At 47.7% G+C, this 26,172-nt stretch overlaps 2 protein-coding genes and 1 pseudogene across 3 annotated transcripts; all 3 read right to left on the bottom strand.

Annotated features, from left to right (window-relative positions):
* Positions 1-3,551: 3,551 nt before the first annotated feature.
* LOC132381660 (zinc finger protein 850-like) lies at positions 3,552-13,286 on the bottom strand. 2 transcript variants are annotated; one of them, XM_059951263.1, is made up of 2 exons: positions 11,539-13,286; positions 3,552-6,252 (listed from the first exon to the last, which is right to left on the bottom strand). In XM_059951263.1, the coding sequence occupies exons 1-2, from the start codon at positions 13,041-13,043 to the stop codon at positions 5,088-5,090; spliced, it is 2,670 nt and encodes an 889-aa protein (XP_059807246.1). In that variant the 5' UTR covers positions 13,044-13,286; the 3' UTR covers positions 3,552-5,087. The 2 variants fall into 2 exon arrangements, with proteins under 2 accessions (XP_059807246.1, XP_059807247.1); XM_059951264.1 differs by having other exon boundaries at positions 3,552-6,143; positions 11,514-13,286.
* Positions 13,287-18,698: 5,412 nt separating this feature from the next.
* Positions 18,699-20,824, bottom strand: LOC132381582 (zinc finger protein 583-like; annotated as a pseudogene).
* A 1,064-nt stretch (positions 20,825-21,888) lies between these two features.
* LOC132381618 (gastrula zinc finger protein XlCGF8.2DB-like) lies at positions 21,889-25,412 on the bottom strand. Its single transcript, XM_059951143.1, has one exon. The coding sequence runs from the start codon at positions 25,145-25,147 to the stop codon at positions 24,074-24,076; it is 1,074 nt and encodes a 357-aa protein (XP_059807126.1). The 5' UTR covers positions 25,148-25,412; the 3' UTR covers positions 21,889-24,073.
* Positions 25,413-26,172: the final 760 nt, after the last annotated feature.

Genomic DNA, 26,172 nt, shown 5'->3' on the forward strand with positions numbered 1-26,172 from the left:
CCCGTCATTCACTCCCATCATTCACTCCCATCCTTCTCTCCCATCATTCACTCCCATCATTCTCTCCCATCATTCACTCCCATCATTCTCTCCCATCATTCACTCCCGTCATTCACTCCCATCATTCACTCCCATCCTTCTCTCCCGTCATTCACTCCTGACATTCTCTCCCATCATTCACTCCCGTCATTCACTCCCATCATTCACTCCCATCATTCACTCCGTGGACAACTGAACTTTCTTATTTTACCCTTGTAAGACTCTAGGTTTGTCACCGTGGAAGCCACACACATATATACCGACATAACACTGTTCACTTTAGTTTATCATGTTTAAGTTACGATACTATAAGCAGTTACTAATAAAGATAATGGTTTTAAAATCCAAACCAGACTCCACGTGTAATTCTGTTGCTGCTGGGTACGTAACATAGGGCAGTTATTCTGACCTAGGTTGCTGGGAAGATGTTGGAGTTGACTGTTAGCAATGTGGTTTTGAGGCACTTTCAGCATGGCTTCATTAAGGGAAAATCTTGCCTGACAAATCTGTTGAAGAATTAACAAGTAGGATAGACTAAGGAGAACTGGTGATGTTGTTGGATTTTCAGAAGGCCTTTCACAAGGCGCCACACACGAGGCTGCTTCGGTTAAGAGCCCGTGGTATTACAGGGAAGATACCAGCATGGACAGAACATTGGCTGATTGGCAGGAGGCAGAGAGTGGGAATAAATTGAGTACGAAACACAAAATGCCGGCAGAACTCAGCAGGCCAGACAGCATATCTGGGAGGAGGTAGTGACGACGTTTCGGGCTGAAATCCTTCATCGGGAGTCAGGAATAAATTGAGTCTTTTCTGGGTGGCTGTCTGTGAATACTGGTGTTGCACAGGGGTCTCTTTTGGGACAGCTTTTTACAGTATGTCAATGATTTGGATGACGGAATTGATGAAGATGAAGCCACACTCAGATTGGAAAAACAACCTTATATTCCGTCTGGGTAGCCTCCATCCTGATGGGGTGAACATTGACTTCTCTAACTTCCGATAATGCCCCTCCTCCCCTTCTTACCCCATCCCTGATTTATTTATTTTTCCCCCTTCCCTTTTTTTAATCTCTTTCTCTCTGCCCATCACTCTGCCTGTTCTCCATCTCCCTCTGGTGCTCCCCTCCCCCTTTCTTTCTCCCCAGGCCTCCCGTCCCATGATCCTCTCCCTTCTCCAGCTCTGCATCCCTTTTGCCAATCACCTTTCCGGCTCTCAGCTTCACCCCACCCCCTCCGGTCTTCTCCTTTCATTTCGGATCTCCCCCTCCCCCTCCTACTTTCGAATCTCTTACTATCTTTCCTTTCGGTTAGTCCTGACGAAGGGTCTCGGCCCCAAACGTCGACAGTGCTTCTCCCTATAGATGCTGCCTGGCCAGCTGTGTTCCACCAGCATTTTGTGTGTGTTGGGTATATTTAAGGCAGAGTTTGACAGATTCTTGATTAGTCAGGGCATAAAGGGATATGGGAGAAGGCAGGAGATGGGGGATGAGAGGAAAATTGAGTCAGCCATGATAAAATGGTGGAGCAGACTCCAGATGGGCCAAATGGCCTAATTCTGCTCCAATATCTTACGGTTTACTCAGTGGGCACATTCATCGCACATTGATATAAGACGTTGAACCAATTTACTCCAATGCCCTGCCAATGTCAGAATCAGCTTTATTATCAGATGGTGAAATCTGTCAGCAGTGCAGTGCAATATGTGCATGCATGCACGGGTGCAATGAAAAACTTGCTGCAGCATCACAGGCTCATAGAGTCACATAAGCAGCATTCACAAGGATTTTTTCTTTACAAGGAACAACAGAGCTGGAACAACAATGCAGACAATTCTAGTGTAAAACCATTACAGTGTTACCATACTGGTGGGCCCTCCGGCTTCTCTACCTGCTCATTGGCAGTGACAGAGAGAAGATAGCGTAGCCCACAAATACATACAGGAAATTCATCAGGCTGTTTGTCAATCAGAAGGTTGCAAGAAAATTGAACTGGGAAATAAAGTTCAGTTGAGCGGCCGAGATGCTTTTCAACAGAAGCCAACAGAGATAGCAGAAGGAGGTGCAATAATATTCCAGCAGGGGGCGCTGTGCAGAAGAAACGGGCAGGAAGTGAGGTCCCGCGTTTCCCCACCGGGCCGAATGGCTGGTCTTTGCACTGTACATGTTCCGTACCGGGGAGACATTAAACACTTCAGAGACGAAAAAACCTTTAAACTGAACTTCTTTAGTTAGTGTAGATCTCCGAATACCAAACCCTATAACTGCGGTGGAGTTTAATTAAAAGAAACAGTTTCCCCTCATCACCAGAATTCATTCCGGGGTAATTCACACCTGCCTTTCAGATGCTAATATTTTCGTGACCTGGTTTCTTCAGAAGGCAAGAGTGAGGCATAAAACTTGTTGCTTACGATCATTTTATTAGCGTTACAAGAACAAAGGAAACGAGGGGGAAAGATGAGAGCAAAAGGTACTACTGATAGTGAACATTTTATTTAAATTCCATTGCTTAAATTAACCAATAAGCTAGCACCTATTCAAATAATGCGACACCCACCGCTGGAACTAAGAAGTTTCCACAAAAGGTAAAGAGGCAACTGCAATCACCAGAAAGCAGGGAACTACGTGTATATGGGCAATTATACAGAAACACAAACAGACATAACAAAACTTAAACCAGATGAAAAATAACAATATACAGTCCAATCCACCAGCCCAACCCTGATCCAACTGACCCAATTTTACATTAATTTATTGAGACACCTGTACATTGCAGAATAGGCCCCTTCCGGCCTTTTGAAATGTGCCACACAGCAACACCACCCTCCCCCCCCCCCCATTTAACCACGTCTCATCACGGGACAATTTACAATAACCAATTTACCTAACAACTAGCGCACCTTTGGAGTGCCGGAGGAAACCCATAGGTCACAGGGACAACAATATAACCTCCTTTCAGACTGTGACGGGCATTGAACCCAGGTCACTGGTACAGAACGCGTTGTGCCAGTCTCTACACCACCGTGCCAAATTATTACTTCCGGAAATTCTGAGGCTGCAAAACTTGTGGAACCTACTGAGTAAAAAGGAAACAAAGATCCACCAAAGTGATGTAAATATAATTGGGTATTCATACAATCATGTCAGTGTTAGGTAGATTATACTTGTAAACAGGTACGCTAATGTGAGTTTGTCCTTTTACAAGTAAAACATCTAAATCATGTTCAGGCGTATTAGGACATTCAATAATAGAGTGACGCCAGCTTCCTAAATTAAATCCAGTTAAAGAAATCCCATCCATCTTTCTAAAACTGCACACACTTTTTTTAAACTTAACACCACACCACAGCATCCTGTGTTTGTCCTGAATCACCACAGCACGGGGACACATCTCAACGAACTACATCAGAGGGAGAAACTGTAGCTGTTCGCATAAAACCCTGCCCTACTGGAATGGGACCAAAGGTAGCGTTTATAGGGAAACTTGGTAAAGATGTAAGAACAATGAAAAATATTAGAATAAACACTTTAATAAGCTGTAGTTATCGACACCGTTCATGTCGTCCAGCAGAGTAGGCACTGGGTCGGGGATTAGCAGCACGTTAACCACAGCACTTGTCTTTGTCAGCAACCACTTCGGCTTACTCGCAGTGACTCGCCTGTATTCAGATTCTGTGTGTGTTTTGCTTGAATTTCCAGCATCTGCAGATTTCCTCATGTTCGCGTCTGTTCACTTTCACCTCCTTTCACATCCGAATTAGTAATTAACAACGTTCGTTAAGGACCCTCTCATTGAGCTCCCAGTGGTTCCGTACGGGAATCTCAGCAGGAATCCGGGTGTTTGATCACTCCGAGCAGCAGAAACCTGTTGGGAAGCGGACGGCACATCTTGGGTTAACTTCACGAAATAGTTAATTAAACTCTCTGCCATAACATGTTTATCAGCCTCTCTGAGGTGGAGAGCTCCCGGCGGTGACGTGGGTCACCCTGTTACCACCTCCAATGGACTTTATCTCGTTTGGGGTTGCTCTGATGTCACACAGAACGACAGGAAGAGCCGTAGGCCATTGGTTCAACCTTCCTCATGATACTCACTCAGTCGTTGTTGGTGATTCCATCATTCATTCGACTGTCCTGATGACTCTGGGTGCTGTGGACAATGGAAAGACCGTTCAATGTTCATCAGTTGTCAAAATTCCCAGCAAACATTCCCAGTGAAATGTGTTCCTTGGTCAGAGTCAGTGTGAGGAGGCAATCTCCATCTCTAAACACAGTCCTCGGTTAGTTGTTGCTGTGTCTGGCTGTGGCTTTCCTCGTGGGAATGGTCCACGACCCCATGCTTCATCGCTCAGTGATCTCCCAGCATCCTCCATCCCAGACAACCTTTCTTTGTCAGTACATTGCATCTCTGAAATACCCTGCTTGTGAACTGAATTTGTTTCCTGAATTTCATTTCTCGGGTTCACCCCAGCTGCTCCCTGCACTTCTTTTAACTTTTTGAGGTGTTTTTTTAAAAAAAAACTTCTTTGACCCATCCCAAGCTGCCTTTTTGTCAGTTCATCCACTAATGCACGGCCACGGTTTTCCCTCGTAGTCATGATGCAGTCTCCTCCACAGCAATTCGATAACACTCCCGAGATCCAGTACTGGGGTAAGAAATCCCCTTTGCCTCCAAATCGCGAACAATTCCAAAAGCTTACTGAGAATCAGTGGAGAGATCAGCTGACCTTCCTTCTGCCATCTTCCAGACTTCCGGCTCCGGCAGTGGCTCCGGCACTGTGGTACCAGCAGCCAAGTTGTGGTTAACGTGCTGCTCATCCCCGACCCAGTGCCGACTCTGCTGGACTCTGCTGAACCAATGGATGTTAGAAGTCTCCACAATACAATACGGAGGCAACTGCAGCCAGAACAATCACATGTGTAGAGATAAATATATGAAAAATACAGAGAAGCATAAGAAAGTTAAACTATGAGAAAAGTGACGATTATACAGATTCCATCACCCCGAGAGGGTCTCTGCATCTGGATATATATCCCACACACAGCATTTTCAATCCTTGTCCCTACTGTGAACTCGCTGGTGTTTCACCAGGTTGGATGGCCGAATGAACCTCTTCCCACACTCGGAGCAGGTGAACAGCTTCTCCCCCGTGTGAACTTGCTTGTGTTTCTTCAGGCTGCATCGCTGATTGAATCCCCTCCCGCACTCGGAGCAGATGAACGGTTTCTCCCCGGTGTGAATTCGCTGGTGCGCCACCAGGTACGATCTTTGATTGAATCCCTTCCCGCACGCCGAGCATTTGAATGGCTTCTCCCCGGTGTGAATTCGCTGGTGCGTCAACAGGTAATAGGGTACTGCGAACCCCTTCCCACACTCTGGGCAAATAAACGGCTTCTCCCCGCTGTGAATCCGCTGGTGCATCAAAAGGTGACTTGACCTTATGAATCTCTTCCCGCACTGAGAGCAGGCGAACGGCCTCTCCCCGGTGTGAACTCGCTGGTGGGCCTGCAGGTTGTTGATCTGAGTATAAGCCTTGCCGCACTCCGAGCAGACGTACGGTTTCTCCCCCGTGTGAACTCGCTGATGGTTCAGTAGGTGACAGGATTGAGTGAATCCCTTCCCACACTCCGAGCAGGTGAACGGTTTCTCCTCGCTGTGGACACGCTGGTGTATCAGTAGGTAAGATTGCTCAGTGAATCCCTTCCCACACTCGGCGCAGATGAACGGTTTCTCCCCGGTGTGGATCCGCTGGTGCTTTAAGACTTCGGAGGAACGAGTGAAGCCCTTCCCACACTCGGAGCAGGTGAACGGCCTCTCCTCGGTGTGGATCCGCTGGTGTTTCAGCAGGTCACACGAGAGGGTGAAGCCCTTCCCACAGTCGGAGCAGGTGAACGGCTTCACCCCGGTGTGGATCAGCTGGTGTCTCAACAGGCAGGAGGAATAGGTGAACCCTTTACCACACTGGGAGCAGACGAACGGTTTTTCTCCCCTGTGAATTCGTTGGTGGGTCGACAGGTAAGATGGTTGAGCGAACCCCTTCCCGCACTCAGAGCAGATGAACGGTTTCTCCCCCGTGTGGATCAGCAGGTGGACCATGAGGTTGGAGCGGGCGGCGAAGCACTTCCCACAGTCGGGGCAGGTGAACGGCTTCTCCCCGGTGTGAACCCGCTGGTGCTCGATCAACTCGCTGGATTGCTTGCACTGTTTCCCGCAGCTGGGGCACTGAAGGGAGCTCATGGTCGTGGAGAGCGAAGTTTGCTCACGGCTGAAGTCAGCTGCCTCCTTCCCGGACTCACGGCGGCTGGAAGTCCCACCCCAGCCCGCAGCGCCCCCCTGGACTTCTGCGGCGACTCGAACCGTGCCGCGGGTGAAATCGACCTCGAGGCTCTGGCTGGGCCTAGACCCAAGCTGGGACAGACAGGAACCGGGCTGCAGCGACACGTCGGGACGGTCGCGACAGGCCACCGTCTCCACCCGGACACGGAAGAATCTCCACTCGCCGCTAATGGTCCAATCGGGCGGCCCGACTCAGGATGCAGTGCGGGGCGCATGCGCACTGACAACCGTGCCGCCGTTCAGACAGGACTGGGAGTCTGAAATCCCACTTGCCCAGGCTGAACACCAGCTCTGCCCCATCACCCATTTGACCAGAATTCGATCAATCGCCCCTTCCAGTGCTCTCCACGTTTATGGCGGATTTATTAACCCTCTCAACCCCATTCTCCTGCCTTCTCCCCGGAACATTTGACACCCCTGTTAATCAAGAACCTGACAAATTTTGCTTCATATATACCCAAATGCCCAGCCGCTGGCTAAACAAATTCCTCCACATCTCTGTTACGTCCACATCTTTGGAGCGTAGAAGGTTGGGGTGGGGGGCTTGATAGAGGTATTTAAAATTATGAGGGGGATAGAGTTGACGTGGATAGGCTTTTTCCATTGAGAGTAGGGGAGATTCAAACAAGAGGACATGAGTTGAGAGTTAGGGGGCAAAAGTTTAGGGGTAACATGAGGGGGAATTTCTTTACTCAGAGAGTGGTAGCTGTGTGGAACGAGCTTCCAGTAGAAGTGGTAGAGGCAGGTTCGATATTGTCATTTAAAGTAAAATTGGACAGGTATATGGACAGGAAAGGAATGGAGGGTTATGTGCTAAGTGTAGGTTGGTGGGACTAGGTGAGAGTAAGCGTTCGGCACGGACTAGAAGGGCCGAGATGGCCTGTTTCCGTGCTGTAATTGTTATATGGTTATAAAGGTAACGTCCTTTTATTCTGTGACCGTCCTCTGGTCTTTGGCTCAACTGCTCTCGGAAACATCCTCTTCATGTCCACTCTATCCAGAACTTCCCATATCCAATGGGTTTCAGTGAGACATTCGGTTCTGGAAACAATGGGCAGAACGATGGACACGGCCTCAGCACGACACCATGATCACTGTGCATTGCGATTCCAACTGTGCCCATGCACCGATTGTGCATAATCTGTGCGTGCATCGTGAATGTTGTTTACCTGATGTTCCCATTCAGTTTGTTCCGACATGGACCTGTGCTTCTGATTATCAACATGACTCTGTTATTGGATTCCCAGTGGCTGCCGAATTCCTCCTGTCTTTGAGACTGGAAAATTGGCAGAGCATCTAGTTATATAAACAGTGCCAGGAACACAAGTGGTGGAGGCGGAAACGATAGGGTCAATAGACAATAGGTGCAGAAGTGGGCCATTCGGCCCTTCGAGCCTGCACCACCATTTTGAGATCACGGCTGATCAATCACTATCAATACCTTGTTCCTGCCTTGTCCCCATATCCCTTGATTCCGCAAGGTCTTTTAAGAGATTCCTGGACAGGTACATGGAGCTTAGAAAAATAGAGGGCTATGGGTAAGCTTTGTTAGTTCTAAGGTAAGGACATGTCTGGTACAGCTTTGTGGGCCGAAGGGCCTGTATTGTGCTGTAGGTTTTCTGTTTCTAACACCCTAAAAGAGGGTTAGTTGTCTCCCAGAGATTGTGGCATCTCAGCAAAGCAGTGTTTCTCCCACGATCCCATCTCCATCCACCCTCGTGTTCACGTCCCATAACTTACTGCCGGGCTGTCCATTACTCTGAGATGCCAGAGTCACTGGTGTCCGCTCCCGGTCCTCTGTCCACATAGTGATCCCATTGGAATTATTGCCCCTCTTCACCCCTGTCTGATGCTCTTCCAATGAGCAAGACCCCCAACCTCTGCTCTGAGACTTCACGCCAATCACAGCCACTAATCCTGTAGCGTGCAGTCCCTAGCCCTTTGTCTCAAGTTGTCCCATCTTTCAACGTTGATCGTGGTTGGAAATTCACTAGATTGCCGACTGACTCCAGACATAAATCTGCAACAAATGAGATTCTGCACGGAGCAACGGTGGAGCAACTCAGCGGGCCAGGCAGCGTCAATGGAAACAATAGACAATAGGTGCAGAAGTAGACCATTCGGCCCCTCGAGTCTGCACCGCCATTCTGAGATCATGGCTGATCATTCACTATCAATACCCCGTCCCTGCCCTGTCCCCATATCCCTTGATTCCCCTATCCATCAGATATCTATCTAGCTCCTTCTTGAAAGCATCCAGAGAATTGGCCTCCACTGCCTTCCGAGGCAGTGCATTCCACACCTCCACAACTCTCTGGGAGAAGGAGTTTTTCCTCATGAACGAACAGTCGACGTTTTAGGCCAAGACCCTTCATCAGGACCAGAAAAAAAAGATGAGAAGACAGATCAGGAAGGCGGGGGGGGGGGGGTGGAATAGCACAAGGCGGCAGGTGAAACTGCGAGAAGGGGAGGGGTGGAGCAAAGAGCCAGAAAGTCGATTGGTGAGAGAGACACAGGGCTGGAGGAGGGGAAATCTGATAGGAGAGGACAGGCAGCCATGGAAGAAAGGGAAGGAGGAGGGGCACCGCAGGCAGGTGAGATGAGGTAAGAGGACAGAGTGGAGGATAAAACAAGATAGGAGGAGGGAAAACTTTACTGGAGGGAGAAATCAATATTCTAGAAATCAAGTTGGAGGCTTCCCAGAAGGACCACGAGGAAAGACGAGGAAATCTGCCGATGCTGGAAATCTAAGGAACACACACAAAATGCTGGTGGAACACAGCAGGCCAGGCAGCATCTATAGGGAGAAGCACTGTCGACGTTAACAACAACACACACAAAATGCTGGCAGAACGCAGCAGGCCAGGCAGCATTTATAGGGAGAATGTTGCTCTACTGGGGTCGTCATTAAGGTCATGCTGGTTGTTTCACGAACTGTCTGGTTAAAGGGAAGTAGCTGTACACGAACGGCATGGTGTGGGTCTTCAGGCTTCTGTACCTCCTGCCCAACAGTAACTGAGAGAAAATGGTGGGGCCTGGAAAGTGTGGATCTTCATCACCAATACAGTTGGGAAATTGGTGAGGTGGTTTGTCCAACAGAAAGTTACAACAATCATAAACTGGGGAAGAAAAGATGAGATGAGCAGCAGATAGGCATTTAAACAGAAGTCAGATCAACTGAGAGAGCAGAATGAGTTGCAGTAATATTCCAGCAGGGGGAGCTATGTGTGGAGAAGAAACACTGGCTGCTGTGCTGTTCCTGGGAGTTTTCCCAATGTGGTTCCCTCCGGGCTGAAAGGCAGGTCTTTGCAGCGAACGTGGTCTGCATTGGGGAGACATTAAATACTTCAGAGACAAAGGCATTTTAAATAGACCTTTTTTACATGGCATCGATTTCAGAACATCGAACCCCACTCCAGATATAGGGTGTAATTAACCATCATTTCCCCCTATCACCAAGGTCTTTCCCAGGTAATAAGAAATTGCTGTCGGATCCTGGATTTTGCAATCCAGTTTCTTTGGAAGTCAAGAACAAAGCATAAAACAATTTTTTACGATCGTTTTATTAAGGGTTACAAAAATGAGGGGATTAAACCAGGGTATTGTCACAGTCAGCTCGATGCTGTTTCAGTTCCGGGTGTGGGAGTTCCAAGTTCAATCCCCGTCTCCCCCGGTGAGGAGTTTACACGTCTCCCATGGAATGTGAGGGGTTCCCCCGGGTCCTCTGGTTTCCTCCCACAGTCAGTCAATTGGTCGTCGTAAATTGTCCTGGGATTGGGTCAGGGTTCGGGCAGTGGGTCGCTGGCATCGAGGCTCAAAGAGCCAGAATGTCATAATCTGTGCGGAATCTCTAAATAAATAAATAGCACGATAAGAGATTGAGAGTCCTGACCAATTGCATCTCCACCTGGTATGGGAGCTGTCTAGCATCAGACCAGAAGCCCCTGCAAAGGATTGTGAGAACAGCTGGGAGGATCATAGGGGTCTCCCTACCATCCATCAGGGGTATTTATCAGGAGTGTTGTCTATTATCATTAAGGTTCCTACCCACCCATACAGCATCCTCTTTTGACTTTCTACCATCAGGCAGGAGATTACTGTACAATGCATCAAAACAAGAACGGTCAGGATAAGAAACAGTTTCTTTCCCCAGGCCTTCGAGGTGTCACCTGTTAACTGTTCCAGCACATTCACCACAGCACTTGTTGTCTTTGTCAGGAACCACTCTAGCTTACTCGCAGTGACTCCCGTGAATTCACTTACTTTCACATCTGAATTAGTAATTAACAACGTTCGTTAAGGACCCTCTCATGGAGCTCCCAGTGGTTCCGTACGGGAATCTCAGCAGGAATCCGGGTGTTTGATCACTCCGAGCAGCAGAAAACTGTTGGGAAGCGGACGGCACATCTTGAGTTAACTTCACAAAACAGTTAATTTTGTCCACTATCATCAGCACATCGAGCACCTCAACACCTTTGTAACGAAGTTCAGCTGGATGGAGTAGGGGTGCAGGAGAAGCTGCTGATCATGTTGTCTGGGGAGTACGTCTGCAGGGCCACGTAAGGAAGCAACATAGTTGGAGCTACTGGTCTACGATTCAATGCTCCACCACTCCCCGTCTGCTCCATCCAGGACAACATTTCTTTCTCACAGCACTGAGCTTGCACCTCTCAAATACCCTGAATGTTTGTCTGTGATACAGTGTTCAACTTTGTTGCCATAATTTCACTCCAGATGCTTTCTGTACTTCTTTTAATTATGTTGACTTTTTTCAACTTCTTTTAGCAATCTCCATGCTGTCTTTTCTGCAATTTTATCCATGAATGCAACTGTAACCACTGGAACCCGTATACAGGTAAATACATTAAAATAAAAACAAGCACAAGAAAGTTAAACTACAGGAAAAGTAACAACGATACAGCCCACGCCAACCCTGCAGTAACTGTGGAACCCATCACCCCGAGAGGGTCTCTCTGCATGTGGATATATACCCCACACACGGTATTTTCAATCCCTGTCCGGGGTGTGAACTCGCTGGTGTTTCACCAGGTCTGATGACCGAGTGAACCTCTTCCCACACTCCAAACAGGTGAACAGCTTCTTCCCCGTGTGAACTTGCTTGTGTTTCTTCAGGCTGATCTGTTGATTGAATCCCCTCCCGCACTCGGAGCAGATGAATGGTTTCTCCCCGGTGTGAATTCGCTGGTGCGTTACCAGGTACGATCTTTGACTGAATCCCTTCCCACACACAGTGCATTTGAAAGGTTTCTCCCCCGTGTGAATTCGCTGGTGTGCGACCAGGGAAGATGTTTGGTTGAAGGCCTTCCCACACTCGGAGCATTTGAACGGTTTCTCTGCGGTGTGAGTTCGCTGGTGCGTTGTCAGGTGACAGGACTGAATAAATCTCTTCCCACACTCAGAGCAGGTGAACGGCCTTTCCCCCGTGTGAACTCGCTGGTGGGACTTCAGGTTGTTTATCTGAGCGAAACTCTTCCCACACTCCGAGCAGACGTACGGTCTCTCCCCCGTGTGAACTCGCTGGTGTCTCTTCAGGTAAAATATTTGAGTGAATCCCTTCCCACACTCCGAGCAGGTAAACAGTTTCTCCTCGCTGTGGACACGCTGGTGTATCAGTAGGTAAGATTGCTCAGTGAATCCCTTCCCACACTCGGCGCAGATGAACGGTTTCTCCCCGGTGTGGATCCGCTGGTGCTTTAAAACTTCAGATGAACGAGTGAATCCCTTCCCACACTCGGAGCAGGTGAACGGCCTCTCCTCGGTGTGGATCCGCTGGTGTTTCAGCAGGTCACACGAGAGGGTGAAGCCCTTCCCACAGTCGGAGCAGGTGAACGGCTTCACCCCGGTGTGGATCAGCTGATGGCTCAACAGGTAACAGGAATCGCTGAATCCCTTACCACACTCGGAGCAGCTGAATGGTTTCTCCCCGGTGTGCTTTCGCTGGTGGGTCATCAGGTGAGATGACTGAGTGAATCCCTTCCCACACTCAGGGCAGATGAAAGGCCTCTCCCCGCTGTGAACTCGCTGGTGTGTGAGCATGTTGGATAACCGTGTGAACCCCTTTCCGCAGTCCGGGCAGATGAACGGCTTCTCTCCGCTGTGAAGTCGCTGGTGTGAATACATGTTGGATAACTGTGTGAACCCCTTCCCACAGTCCGGGCAGGTGAACGGCTTCTCCCCGGTGTGAACCCGCTGGTGTGTAATCATGTTGGATAATTGTGTGAACCCCTTCCCACACTCCGGGCAGGAGAACGGCTTCTCCCCGGTGTGAACTCGCTGGTGCTTCATCAGCTCCGATGACTGTGTGAACCCCTTCCCGCACTCAGAGCAGGTGAACGGTTTCTCCCCAGTGTGGAAGCGTAGGTGCACCACGAAGTTGGAGTGGAAGGCGAAGCTCTTCCCGCAATCGGAGCAGGTGAAAGGCTTCTCCCCGCTGTGAACTCGCTGGTGTGTGAGCATGTTGGATAACTGCGTGAATCCCTTCCCGCAGTCCGGGCAGTTGAACGGCTTCTCCCCGGTGTGAACCCGCTGGTGTTCAATAAGGTTACACGACCGTTTGAAGCGTTTCCCGCAGTGTGGACACTGATAGGGGTTGATGTCTGTGGAGTCAGGAGTTTGTGACGGCGGGGTTTGTGAATTTGTTACCTCCATCCCGAACACACTGCGGTCGCGGCCTCCAGAAGCTTGACGGTGACTCGGATCGGTGATGAAGCTGACCTCGAGGCTGGAGCTGGGCTCGAACGGGGCCGAGCTGCAGCGACTCGGCGGGACGCGTCTCCGGGACAGTCTCGACACTCGACCGTCTCCACCCGGACACGGACCCGCCGCTCACCGCGGATGGGATTGAATGGCCTGATCCAGGATGCACTGCGGCACCGAGAGGGTGCATGCGCACTGACGGTCCTGCGGCTGGGGATTTCACTGGAGGATCGAGTCCAAAGTAAATGTATTATCAAAGTCCATATACAACGGTGAGAGTCGTTTTCCTGCGGGCATTCTCGGTTAAAAAAACACAATAGAAACGAAAGCAATTAGGGTAACGCCCTTTCAGTGCCAGTTTTTGTTCTCACGTGCATTAATGTAATAAGTTGTTGTAACCTTCAAGCCCAGTTATTTCGATGACGTTGTGTCAAGGAGAGTTGTCACTGTAACGTGTCTCATATACTACTCGTCATTATGTCAAACTTTTGTTGCTAACTTGTGTTTAATGCCTCATTGAGATCAATGTTATGATCCTTCGTCACTTCCTCTTACTAATATATGACAGTAAGCTTGTGATTTGTCTGCATTGGCAATACAAATTGCTGTAGAAATATCCATTCATGGTCATGTGTATGGAATGATTATATCCACTCCACCCCTGTGGTAATCCCTCTCTAGCGTCTGTGGAAATCTATCGGGACCCTGAGGACTTGTGGAAACCGTGTAGTGGTTTCTTTCGAACTTATAGTCTTTTAACATCTTTGGACTATTTTTACTGTGACCATGGTCGGTTTTTTTTATCAATTATGTAATTGTTTGCACTGTTGAAACTATTTGTTAACTATAACTATATGTAACTATGTGGTTTGTGTAGGTCTTGTAGCTTTAGTTTTTGGTTTGTTGGGTGGTAGAGTTGGTCTCCTGACTTGATGTGTCTGGGTAGTCTTGTTTTGTCTGGTGGAGTTGGAGCTCCTTTCCGGGGAACGTGCTAAGATGGTGGCGCGATATTAATACGCAGCAGCCTCTCCGGACTCTGGATTGGGGATTGCCAAACTTTATGTGGATTTTCTGGTGTAGTCTGTTTTGTCATATGCTTTTGTGATATCATTCTGAAGGAACGTTGTCTCATTTTTTTTAACTGCATTGCAGTTGTGGTTTCTAAATGACAATAAAACCGAAATTAAGTTCAAGTGTTTTCCAGACTTTCGGATTTTTATGTATTTAGTCTTGTAATGTGACAAAATAGAACCCATATAATCCCAGAGTGCTTTGCCATATGCTAAGCATGTGTGTGACGATTGTTCATTTGTGCATCTAAGGGAAGGTCAGTAAATTGTGTTGCCTTGAATAAAATTACTGCAGCTGCTAAGTGGAGGAGTTGACTCCCAGAACAGATAATAGCCAAATAATAGGTTGAAAATAGTATAAAAAAATCAAATTTTGTACACTGTAAAACAGTGTATTGTAAAACATGGATAACATCCATGGAGGCGTGGAGGCAGTCTTCTGCTTGCAAGTAATGAGCATGTTTTTGAACAGATTTACTCTGTTTTTTTTTCTGCTCTTTGTTGTAAGACCTAGTGAAAGGCACACAACAGAGGTTGCACTGAGAGTGTTTGTCTAAGCGCTGTGGTGTTGTGGGACTGGGCTGCCCGAGGAAGATTCCCTGGTAGTAGCAGTCACCGAAAAGTAAGTTTCTTTTCGCCCCTAGGAGGCGGACCTCGGGTTTCTGTCTCGCTGTCACCCTATACACTGTGGTCTTGAGTAAATCAGTTTCTTTCACCGTAACTCCAACACATTTGGCACTCCCTATCCCAGGATGCAGGGTCAGAATAAAAGCCCTGCAACCAACGGCTCACAGGGAAATTAAACATTTTCTGGAGATATCTGTTGTAGATATCTAGTTTAGAGTTGGCCGGAAGACTAATGGACTGTCCTCCATCGGCGACAGCCTCTTACTGCGCAGTCTCCGTCTCTGCCTCTTACTCACGTCCCTGTCCCACATTCAGTAGAGACGCTGGCTCGCTGTGCCACGCAACACTTTCCACGCTACTGTGCAAGTGGTAGACAAGAAGTAACTAAACCCCGTGAGGACCTTGCTGGCACTCTTACTGCAACGGCGGTTTCATTTCATTTGTTGACGACTCGCTTTAACGTAACGATATGGGGAAACCATACACGGATTTGGATGAGGTCTTTGCGGATAATCAAGCAGCAGAGTATATTACAACAGAGGCTGCAATCAGGCCCACCCTTGCTGCGGCAGAAGCAAGCGCCCCACGCCTTGGCCCCGGTGACATCTCCCACTAGGGAGGACCTATCAGACCACTGCTCCATCGGACAGTAAGCAGCTTTTACCTCGATGGACGCATTGTGGCCCCGGGCAAATTGGCGCTGTGGATTGCTCGATGTGTTCACGAGTTCACACAGGTAGGCAAGAGGGGAAGGATTGATCAAATAAATCATCCACAACCACCCTTTTCGTTCTGTGAATACGCCAATTCTGGATGCACAAAGTAAGGTCTCCTTGCATCTCATGCCTGTTTACTTTCTGAATGAGCTTTGCATGGGGTACCTTATCAAGTGCCTTCACATCCAGTACATCCACTTCTCAATGTGTTTTGTTACATCATCAAATAATTCAATCAGGCTCGTAAGGCACGGCCTGCCCTTGACAAAGACATGCTGACTACCCCTAATGAGATTATGCCTCTCCAAATGATCATAAACCCTGCCCCTCAGGATCTTCTCCAACAACTTGCCCACCACTGAAGTAAGACTCCCTAGTCTATACTTTCATGGATTAACTCTACTTCCTTTTTGAACAAGGGAACAACATTTGTAACCCTCCAATCCAGTACTTCTCCTGTCCTTATTGATGACGCAAAGATCATCGTCAGAGGCTCGGCAATCTCCTCCCTCGCTTCCCACGTAACCTGTGGTACATCTCATCCAGTCCTGGTGATTTATCCAACTTGATGCGTTTCAAAAGCTCCAGCACATCCTCTTTCTTAATGTCTGTATGCTCAAGTGTCTCAGTCCATTGTAAGTCATCCCCTCAATCGCCAAGGTCCTTTTCTCTGTTGAATACTGAAACGAAGTATTCATTTACTAGCTCCACAACTTCCTCCAACTCGATGCACACGTTTCCACTGTCGCACCTGATTGGTCCTATTCTCACTCGGCTCATCCTCTTGCTCTTCACGTACTTGTAGAATGCCTTGGGTTTTCCTGGCCTTCTCACGGCCCCTTCTAGCTCTCATAGTTTCATTCTTCAGTTCCTTCCTGGCAACCTTGTAGTTTTCTAGAACTCTATCAGTACCTAGTTTCTTGAACCTTTCGTAAACTTTTCTTGTCTTCTGAACTAGATTCTCTACATCCTTTTACACCGTGGTTCTTTTACTCTACCATCTTTTCCCTGCCTCGATGGAACATAACTGTGCAGAACTCCATGCAAATGGTCCTTGAACATCTGCCACATTTCTGCCGTGCATTTCCCTGAGAACATCAGCTCCCAAGTTCCTACCTAATAGCATCATATTTCCCCCTACCCCAATTAAATGTTTTTCCAAATTCTCTGCTCCTATCCCTCTCCAGCGCGATGGTGACGGAGATAGAGTTGTGGTCACTACCTCTAAAATGCACTCCCTCCGAGAGACCTGACACCTGACCAGGTTCATTTCCCAATACCAGATCAAGTGCAACCTCTCCTCTACATATCTACATATTGTCTACATATCTGCATATGTAGGCCTATCTACATATTGTGTCAGGAAACCTTCCTGAACACACCTAACAAACTCCACCCCATCTAATCCCCTTGCGTTAAGGGGATGCCAGTCAATATTAGGAAAGTTAATATCTCCCATCATAACAACCCTATTATTATTGCACCGTTCCAGAATTTGCCTCCCTATCTGCTCCTTGATATCCCTGTTACTATTGGGAGGGGGTCTATAAAAATACCTTTCCTATTTCTAATTTCTACCCGCAATGACTCAGCAGACCAGCCCCTCCCCCACTTGATTTCCTCCTTTTCCGCAGCCGTGACACTATCTCTAATTAGCAGTGCCACGCCCCCACCTCTTTTGCCTCCTTCCCTGTCCTTTTTGAAACATCTAAAGCCTGGCACACTCAGCAGCTATTCCTGCCCTTGAGACATCCAAGACTCTGTAATGGCCACAATGTCGTAATGTCAGAACTCCAGGTTCCTGGGAACCACCATCTCTCAGGATCTGAAGTGGGAGCAGAACATCAGCTCCATCCTGAAGAAGGCCCAGCAGCGGATGTACTTCCTGCGGCTCTTGAGGAAATATGGTCTGCCTCAGGAATTGCTGCTGCAGTTCTACACTGCAGTCATTGAGTCTGTCCTGTGCACCTCCATCACTGTGTGGTTTGGAGCCGCCACCAAGCAGGACAGAACCAGACTACAGCGCACAGTGAAGACTGCCGAGCGCATCATTGGAGCCTCCCTGCCCTCTATTGTGGACCTGTACTCTTCCAGGTTGAAGAAGAGGGCGGGGAACATCATAAAGGACTCCTCCCATCCTGCGCACGGACTGTTTGAACTGCTTCCGTCTGGTAGGCGCTTCAGATCCCTCCAGACTAAGACTAATAGGCACTGGAGAAGTTTTTTCCCTACTGCGGTCACTTTGCTGAACAGTTAACTGCCGGTTAACTGTCGGCTAACTATTACTTGGATTGCACTACCTGTATGTATAATCTATATTTTCATTTATATTTATCATTATTATTGTCATGAGCAGAGAGACAACATCTGCCGGAAGTAAATTCCTTGTATGTGCACAGGGACTTGGCGATTGAAGTCTGATTCTGATTCTGATTCCCTGTATTAATCCATGCCCTCAGTTCATCTGCCTTGTTTATGACACTCCTTCCATTAAAATAGACACATCTCAAACCAACTGGCTGAGTGCATCATCTCTGCTCTATTATCTGCCTACCCTTCCTCACAAACTCCCTCCAACCTTTCTCTACTCATGAGACAACCACCCCATCCTCTGCCTCTTCACCTTGGTTCACACCACCCCTGCAAATCTAGTTTAAACCCTCCCCAATAGCCTTAGCAAACTTCCTCGCCAGGATATTGGTCCCCCTCGGATTCAAGTGCAACCCGTTCTTTTTGTACAGGTCACACCTGCCCCAGAAGAGGTCCCAATTATCCAGAAGTCTGAATCCCTGCCCCCTGCTCCAGCCATTCATTTATCCTCCACCTCATTCTACTCCTATCCTCGGCGTTGCGTGGCACAGGCAGCAATCCCGAAATTGCTACCCTTGAGGTCCTGCTTCTCAGCTTCCCTGTATTCTGTTTTCAAGACCTCCTCTCTTTTTCTGCTTACATCATAGGTACCAATATGTACCACGACCTCTGGCTGCTCGCCCTCCAGATTGTGGATGTGTTCAGAATCACCATGACCCCTGGCATCTGGGAGGCAAAGTACCAACCATGTTTCTTTCTCGTGCCCACATAGTTGCCTATCTGCCCCCCTACCTGTAGAGTCCCCTGTTGCCGCTGCCATCCTCGTCCGGTCCCTCCCCCTCTGAGCTACAGGGGCAGAAGCGCGGCCGCTGATGCTTCCCTCAGGGAGGTCGCTTCCACACCCCTCCCCCTCAACAGTACTCAAAACGGAATGCCTAGACCGCTGAATTCCTCCAGCATTTTGTGTGTTTTACTTTGGAGTTACAGCATCTGCAATTTATTCTGTTTGGGAATACCTAATACTGCAGTAACTGCAGAATGCACCACACTGAGAGGGTCTGTCTGTGTGTGGAAATATATTTCACACATGGCATATCCAACTCTTGCCTCTCACGTGATCACGCCGGTGTTTCACCGGGCTGGATGACCAAGTGAATGAGTCTTCCCACACTCAGAACAGGTGAACAGCAACTCCCGGGTGTGAAATTGTCTGTGTTTCTTTAGGCTGACTTGCTGATTGAATCCCCTGCCACTTTCTGAGCAGGCGCTCCCAGGTTAGATTGTTGACTGAATCCCTCCCCACACGCTGAGAATCTGAACGGCGAATTCGCTGATGCTTCATCGGGTGGTCGGACTGAGCAAAGCTCTTCCCACACAGGGCAGGTGAACGGCCTCTCCCCGGTGTGAACTCACTGCTGACGCTGCAGGTTGTTTATAACATTAAAACTCATCCCACACTCAGAGCAAGTGTACGATTTCTCCCCTGTGTCAACTCGCTGGTGAGCCTGCAGGTTATATATAAAACAGTAAAACTCTTCCCACACTCAGAGCAACTGTACGGTTTCTCCCCTGTGTGAACTCGCTGGTGTCTATTCAGGTAAGCTAATTAAGCAAAACCCTTCTCACACTCAGAGCATATGAACGGCTTCTCCCCATTCTGCTTTCGCTGGTGTCTCATCAGGGGAGACGACTGAGTGAATCCCTTCCGACATTCAGAGCAGATGAAAGGCCTCCCTCTGCTGGGAACTCACTAGCGTGAAAGCGTGTTGGATAACCGGGTGAACCACTTCTACAGTCAGGACAGGCAAATAACCTTTCCCCACTGTGAAGGGCAAGGAACTGTTCCTAAAACATTGAGGGTGGGTCTTCAAGCTCATGTACCTGCTCCCTGATGGTGCAAATCAAAAGAGTTTATGTCCTGGGTGGCGGCAATCCTATCGAACGTGCACAGAATCCTCTTTTCACTGATGGTGGTTAACTCTCTGGATATAAGGTGGAGGAAGAAAATTACATGGGTACATTACATGATACATGATAAATGGTAGGGCATTGAGGAATGCAGTAGAACAGAGTGATCTAGGAATAATGGGGCATAGTTCCCTGAAAGTGGAATCTAATGTGGATAGGGCGGTGAAGAAAGCTTTTGGTATGCTGGCCTTTATAAATCAGAGTATTGAGTATAGGAGTTGGGATGTAATGTTAAAATTGTACAAGGCATTGGTAAGGCCAAATTTGGAGTATTGTGTGCAGTTCCGGTCACCGAATTATAGGAAAGATGCAACAAAGTAGAGAGAGCACAGAGAAGATTTACTAGAATGTTACCTGGGTTTCAGCACCTAAGTTACAGGGAAAGGTTGAACAAGTTAGGTCTTTATTCTTTGGAGCGGAGAAGGTTGGGGGGGGGGGATTGATGGAGGTATTTAAAAAATGAGTGGTATAGATAAAGTTGACATGGATAGGCTTTTTCCAGTGAGAGTAGGGGAGATTCGGACAAGAGGACATAAGTTGAGAGTTAGGGAGCAAAAGTTTTGGGGTAACACAAGGGGGAATTTCTTTAATCGGAGAGTGGTAGCTGTGTGGAACGAGCTTCCAGTAGAAGTGGTAGAGGCAGATTCGGTATTGTCATTTAAAGTAAAATTGGATAGGTATATGGACAGGAAAGGAATGGAGGGTTATGGGCTGAGTGCGGGTCGGTGGGACTAGGTGAGAGTAAGCGTTCGGCACGGACTAGAAGGGCTGAGGTGGCCTGTTTCCATGCTGTAATTGTTAAGTGGTTAGAATTGTTTAGAAGATACAGGGGAGGAGGGTGATGGGGGTCAGACATGGGGGAGGATATAAGATCTGAAGCAGATCAGCTGTGATCATATGGGACGGTGGAGCAGAGTAGTGAACTCCTGTTCCTCTTGTGGGATTGCCTCGCAAAACCAGTCGTCCCCTCATAGGGATAAGGGTAACACCTTTTCAGTGCCAGGCTTTGCTCATGCGTGTTAATGCGAGAAGCTGCTGTCATGTCCTTCAAGACAAAGTCGAGATTATTGTCAGTGCATGTATGGGTGCAATGAAAAACTTGCAGCAGCATCGCAGGCTCATAGAATCAGATAAGCAGCATTCACAAGGGAAACATTTTTACAAGAGCGGACAGCTGAGAAAAGGAAACACTGGCAGGATGGAATTTGCTAGGTTTCCCCATTGTGGAAAATGGCCGGCATCTGCAGTATACCTGTTCTGTACTGGGGAGACATTAAACACTTCAGAGACAAAAGGACATTAAACAGAAGTCCTTTGGTTAGTATAGATTTCAAGTGGTGATGAGAGGGCGTACAGGAGTGAGATGGTGGAATGATGCCGCAGCGACAACCTGGCACTCAGTGTCAGTAAGACGAAAGAGTTGATTGCGGACTTCAGGAAGGGTAAGATGAAGGAACACATACTGATCCTCATAGAGGGGTCTGAAGTGGAGAGAGCCTTAGAAAGGCAGCGTACAGTATTAAGGACCTCCAGCACCCAGGGCATGCCCTTTTCTCACTGTTACCATCAGGTAGGAGGTACAGAATCCTGAAGGCACACACTCAGTGATTCAGGAACAACTTCCTCCCCTCTGCCATCCAGTTCCTCAATGGACACTGAAGCTTTGGACACGACCTCACTTTTTTTAATATACAGTATTTCTGTTTTTACACATTAAAAAATCTGTTCAATAGATGTATACAGTAATTGATTTAATTATTTTTTCTCTCTGCTAGACTATGTATTGCATTGAACTGCTGCTGCTAAAATAACAAATTTCACATCACATGCTGGTGATAATTAACCTGGTTTTGATTCTGAGAATATTAAACTCAATCCCATCATAAAGGAACATGATTTTCCTGAATCACCAGAGTTAATTCCGGGTAATTATTCCCTCTTGTCGAATCCTGATGCTTTCCTGATCCGGGTCCTTTGGAAGTCAGAAATGAGGTATCAAACTTGTTGCTTACCATCATTTCATTCAGCGTTACAAGAACAAAGGAAATGACTGGAAAAGCCTTTAACACCGTAGCATGGGATTAAAATTCACGGAAAACGAGCTGCTTCTGAAACATGTCGTTTATTCTAGACTCGGGATGTAACGATAAAGTCTGTTTCATAGAAGAAAAAACAGAACCCAGATAACAAGATGTGAGCCAATAACATCGGAGAGGGATAGCAGCTGGTTTCATAAAACTCGGCCCTACTGGGATGGTACTGTTAAAACTCAAGCCAAAGGTAACTTTGTAGTAAACACATGGAAAGGTTTCATAGCTTTATCATGAACATTGGATACAGGTGTGGAGATATCCCAACTCCACTGTGGATGGACACGAGGGCGGCTGTGAACGGAGGAGGGTTGGCCGTGGGGTTACCACCATCCCGTTACAACAGGACATTTTAATAAGGGTTGCATACTGTCTGGACTGCTGGAATGCCTAGCATCAGTGAATATTTATCCCTCCGGGAGAAGGTTCAGGAGCATGAATAATCGTACGGCCAGATTTGGGAACAGCTTCTTTCCAACTGTGATAAGTCTGCTGAACAGATCCTGACCCAGATCTGGGCCGTACCTTCCAAATATCCGGACCTGACTTGCACTACCTTACTTTCCCTTTTCTATTTTCTAATTATTATTTAAATTTTTATTATATTTACTTCGATTTGTACTTCAGGGAGTGCGAAGCACAGAAACAAATATCACTGTGTTGATTGTACGCTCTAGCATCAATTGTTTGGTGACAATAAAGTATTTGTATTTGCATTTTGAAATCTGTGGAAGGTATTGGCAAACCCAACAACTAGAGACATTAAGTCTCAGCATATTATTGCAAATTCCCGTAAGTACACATTGCGTCATGAGAATTGGCACATTGTGAGCAGGGAAACTTGGTAAAGATGTAAGAACAACAAATAATATTCGAATAAACACCATAATAAGCTGTAGTTATCGACTCTGTACCAAGTCTTCTGGCCGGTCACTGATTTCCCCACTGTTGCCCAGCAGAGGCGGCAGCACATTCACCACAGCACTTGTTGTCTTTGTCAGGAGCCACTCCAGCTTACTCGCAGTGACTCGCGTGAATTCACTTACTTTCACATCCAAATTAGTAATTAACAACGTTCGTTAAGGACCCTCTCATTGAGCTCCCAGTGGTTCCGTACGGGAATCTCAGCAGGAACCTGGGTGCTTGATCACTCCGAGCAGCAGAAACCTTTTGGGAAGCGGACGGCACATCTTGGGTTAACTTCACAAAATAGTTAAACTCTCTGCCATAACATGTTTATCAGCCTCTCTGAGGTGGAGAGCTCCCGGCAGTGACGTGGGTCACCCTGTTACCACCTCCAATGGACTTTATCTCGTTTGGGGTTGCTCTGATGTCACACAGAACGACAGGAAGAGCCGTAGGCTATTGGTTCAACCTTCCTCATGATACTCACTCAGCCGTTGTTGGTGATTCCATCATTCATTCGATTGTCCTGATGACTCTGGGTGCTGTGGACAATGGAAAGACCGTTCAATGTTCATCAGTTGTCAATAATTCCCAATAAACATTCCCAGTGAAATGTGTTCCTTGGTCAGAGTCAGTGTGAGGAGGCAATCTCCATCTCTAAACACAGTCCTCGGTTAGTTGTTGCTGTGTCTGGCTGTGGCTTTCCTCGTGGGAATACTTTGAAAATTTGTTCACTATGTTGATACCTTGGTAACGTAGTCCACTTGTAGATGCAAAAATGGACCGGGGGTGGGGGGCAGCAGAATCCATTGATCATGCTGTCCACTCCATTGTTTATCTGCAGTCAGATAGTTGGAGTTATTAGTCTGTCACTGTTTAATCTCCCACCACTCTCCAACCAGAGCAACTTTTCTTTGTTGGAACATTGAGGTTGCATCTCTCAAGTACCCTGTATGTTTGCCTATGATAGTGTTCAACTCTATTTCCATAATTTCCATCTGTCAAGTTCTCTCCAGATGCTCTCTGTACTTCATTTCATTTTTTTGAATTTTTAAAATTTCTTTTACCAATTCACCTGCTGCTTTTTTTTTGCAATTTCATTCACGAATGTAACCGTGATCCCCAGAACAATTACACGTACAGAGGTAATTACATAAAAATAAAAACAAGCATAAAAATTAAACTACAGGAAAAGTAACAACCATACAGCCCACGTCAACTTTGCATTAACTGCAGATTCCATCACCCCGAGAGGGTCTCTCTGCATGTGGATATATACCCCACACACGGCATTTTCAATCCTTGTCCGGAGTGTGAGCTCGCTGGTGTTTCACCAGGTCTGATGACCGAGTGAACCCCTTCCCACACTCGGAACAGGTGAACTGCTTCTCCCCCGTGTGAACTTGTTGGTGTTTCTTCAGGCTGATCTGTTGATTGAATCCCCTCCCGCACTCGGAGCAGATGAACGGTTTCTCCCCCGTGTGAATTCGCTGGTGCGTTACCAGGTAAATTCGTCGACTAAATCCCTTCCCACACACAGTGCATTTGAACGGTTTCTCCCCCGTGTGAATTCGCTGGTGCGTCAACAGGGAAGATGTTTGGTTGAATGCCTTCCCACACTCGGAGCATTTGAACGGTTTCTCCGCAGTATGAGTTCGCTGGTGCGTCATCAGGTGACAGGACTGACTAAATCTCTTCCCACACTCCGAGCAAGTGAATGGCCTTTCCCCCGTGTGAATTCGCTGGTGTGTCAACAGGGAAGATGTTTGGTTGAAGGCCTTCCCACACTCGGAGCATTTGAACGGTTTCTCCGCGGTGTGAGTTCGCTGGTGCGTTGTCAGGTGACAGGACTGAATAAATCTCTTCCCACACTCCGAGCAGGTGAACGGCCTCTCCCCAGTGTGAACTCGCTGGTGGGACTTCAGGTTACTAATCTGAGTGAAAGTCTTCTCACACTCAGAGCAGACGTACCGTTTCTCCTCGCTGTGAACACGCTGATGCGTTAACACTTCAGGTGAACGGGTGAATCCCTTCCCACTGTCGGGGCAGGTGAACGGCATCACCCCGGTGTGCTTTCGCTGGTGGTTCATTAGGTGAGATGACTGAGTGAATTCCTTCCCACACTCAGAGCAGATGAAAGGCCTCTCCCCGCTGTGAACTCTCTGGTGTGTAAACATGGTGGATAACCGTGAAAACCGCTTCCCGCAGTCCGGGCAGTTGAACAGCTTCTCCCCGGTGTGAACCCGCTGGTGTTCAATAAGGTTACACGACCGTTTGAAGCGTTTCCCGCAGTGTGGACACTGATAGGGGTTGATGTCTGTGGAGTCAGGAGTTTGTGACGGCGGGGTTTGTGAATCTGTTACCTCCATCCCGAACACACTGCGGTCGCGGCCTCCAGAAGCTTGACGGTGACTCGGATCGGTGATGAAGCTGACCTCGGGGCTGGAGCTGGGCTCGAACGGGGCCGAGCTGCAGCGACTCGGCGGGACGCGTCTCCGGGACAGTCTCGACACTCGACCGTCTCCACCCGGACACGGACCCGCCGCTCACCGCGGATGGGATTGAATGGCCTGACCCAGGATGCACTGCGGCACCGAGAGGGCGCATGCGCACTGACCGCTCCGGGGCTGGGGATTTCACTGGAGGATCGAGTCCAAAGTCAAAGTCCATATCCAACTGTGAGAGTCGTTTTCCTGCGCGAATATTCAGTAAATCCAAGAAACATAATAGAAACGATGAAAGACCGCAACCAACAGAACAAACAACCAATGGGAAAAAAACAAAACAGGAAAAATAATAAACAACTCGCTCGGTTATTGTCACTTCAGCAATTGTTTTAGAGATAGTTCAGACTTCACTCTAGTCTTTTGTTGTTTTGTGCCCAAATCTCTTTACTGTTATATTTATTACAACCTCTTCACTCCGTGAGCCTCAGTGAGCAAATAATTTCATTGCAATGAAGACAATGAACCCATTTAACCTAACGGTCTGCCAATGTCAGAATCAGGTTTATTATCGCTGACATACGTGGTGAAATTTGTCACATTGAGGCAGCAGTACAGTGCATTACATAAAAATACTGTTAATTACATTAAGTAAACAGTGCAAACGGGGAATAGCCAGACAGTGTTCATGGTTACATGAGCAGGTCAGGAATCTTATGGCAGAGGGGAAGAAGCGGAGTCGAAAATGTTGAGGGGGTATCTTCAGTTTTTGTTCCAAATTCATGAGAAATTATCATTACCTTTCCGTTACTTGTATTTTTTCAAATGGCATTTGAACGCCAATTGTTGTCACTGGGTCTTTGAGTGAACCCTGTTGCAAACCCGGGAAACAGATACTTCCTGTCCTCTATCAGGATCTCCCATCAGCCTCTGACGTTCCAGACAAGACA

Source organism: Hypanus sabinus, chromosome 26 (assembly GCF_030144855.1).
Source record: "Hypanus sabinus isolate sHypSab1 chromosome 26, sHypSab1.hap1, whole genome shotgun sequence".
In the NCBI taxonomy this organism is placed as follows: Eukaryota; Metazoa; Chordata; class Chondrichthyes; order Myliobatiformes; family Dasyatidae; genus Hypanus; species Hypanus sabinus.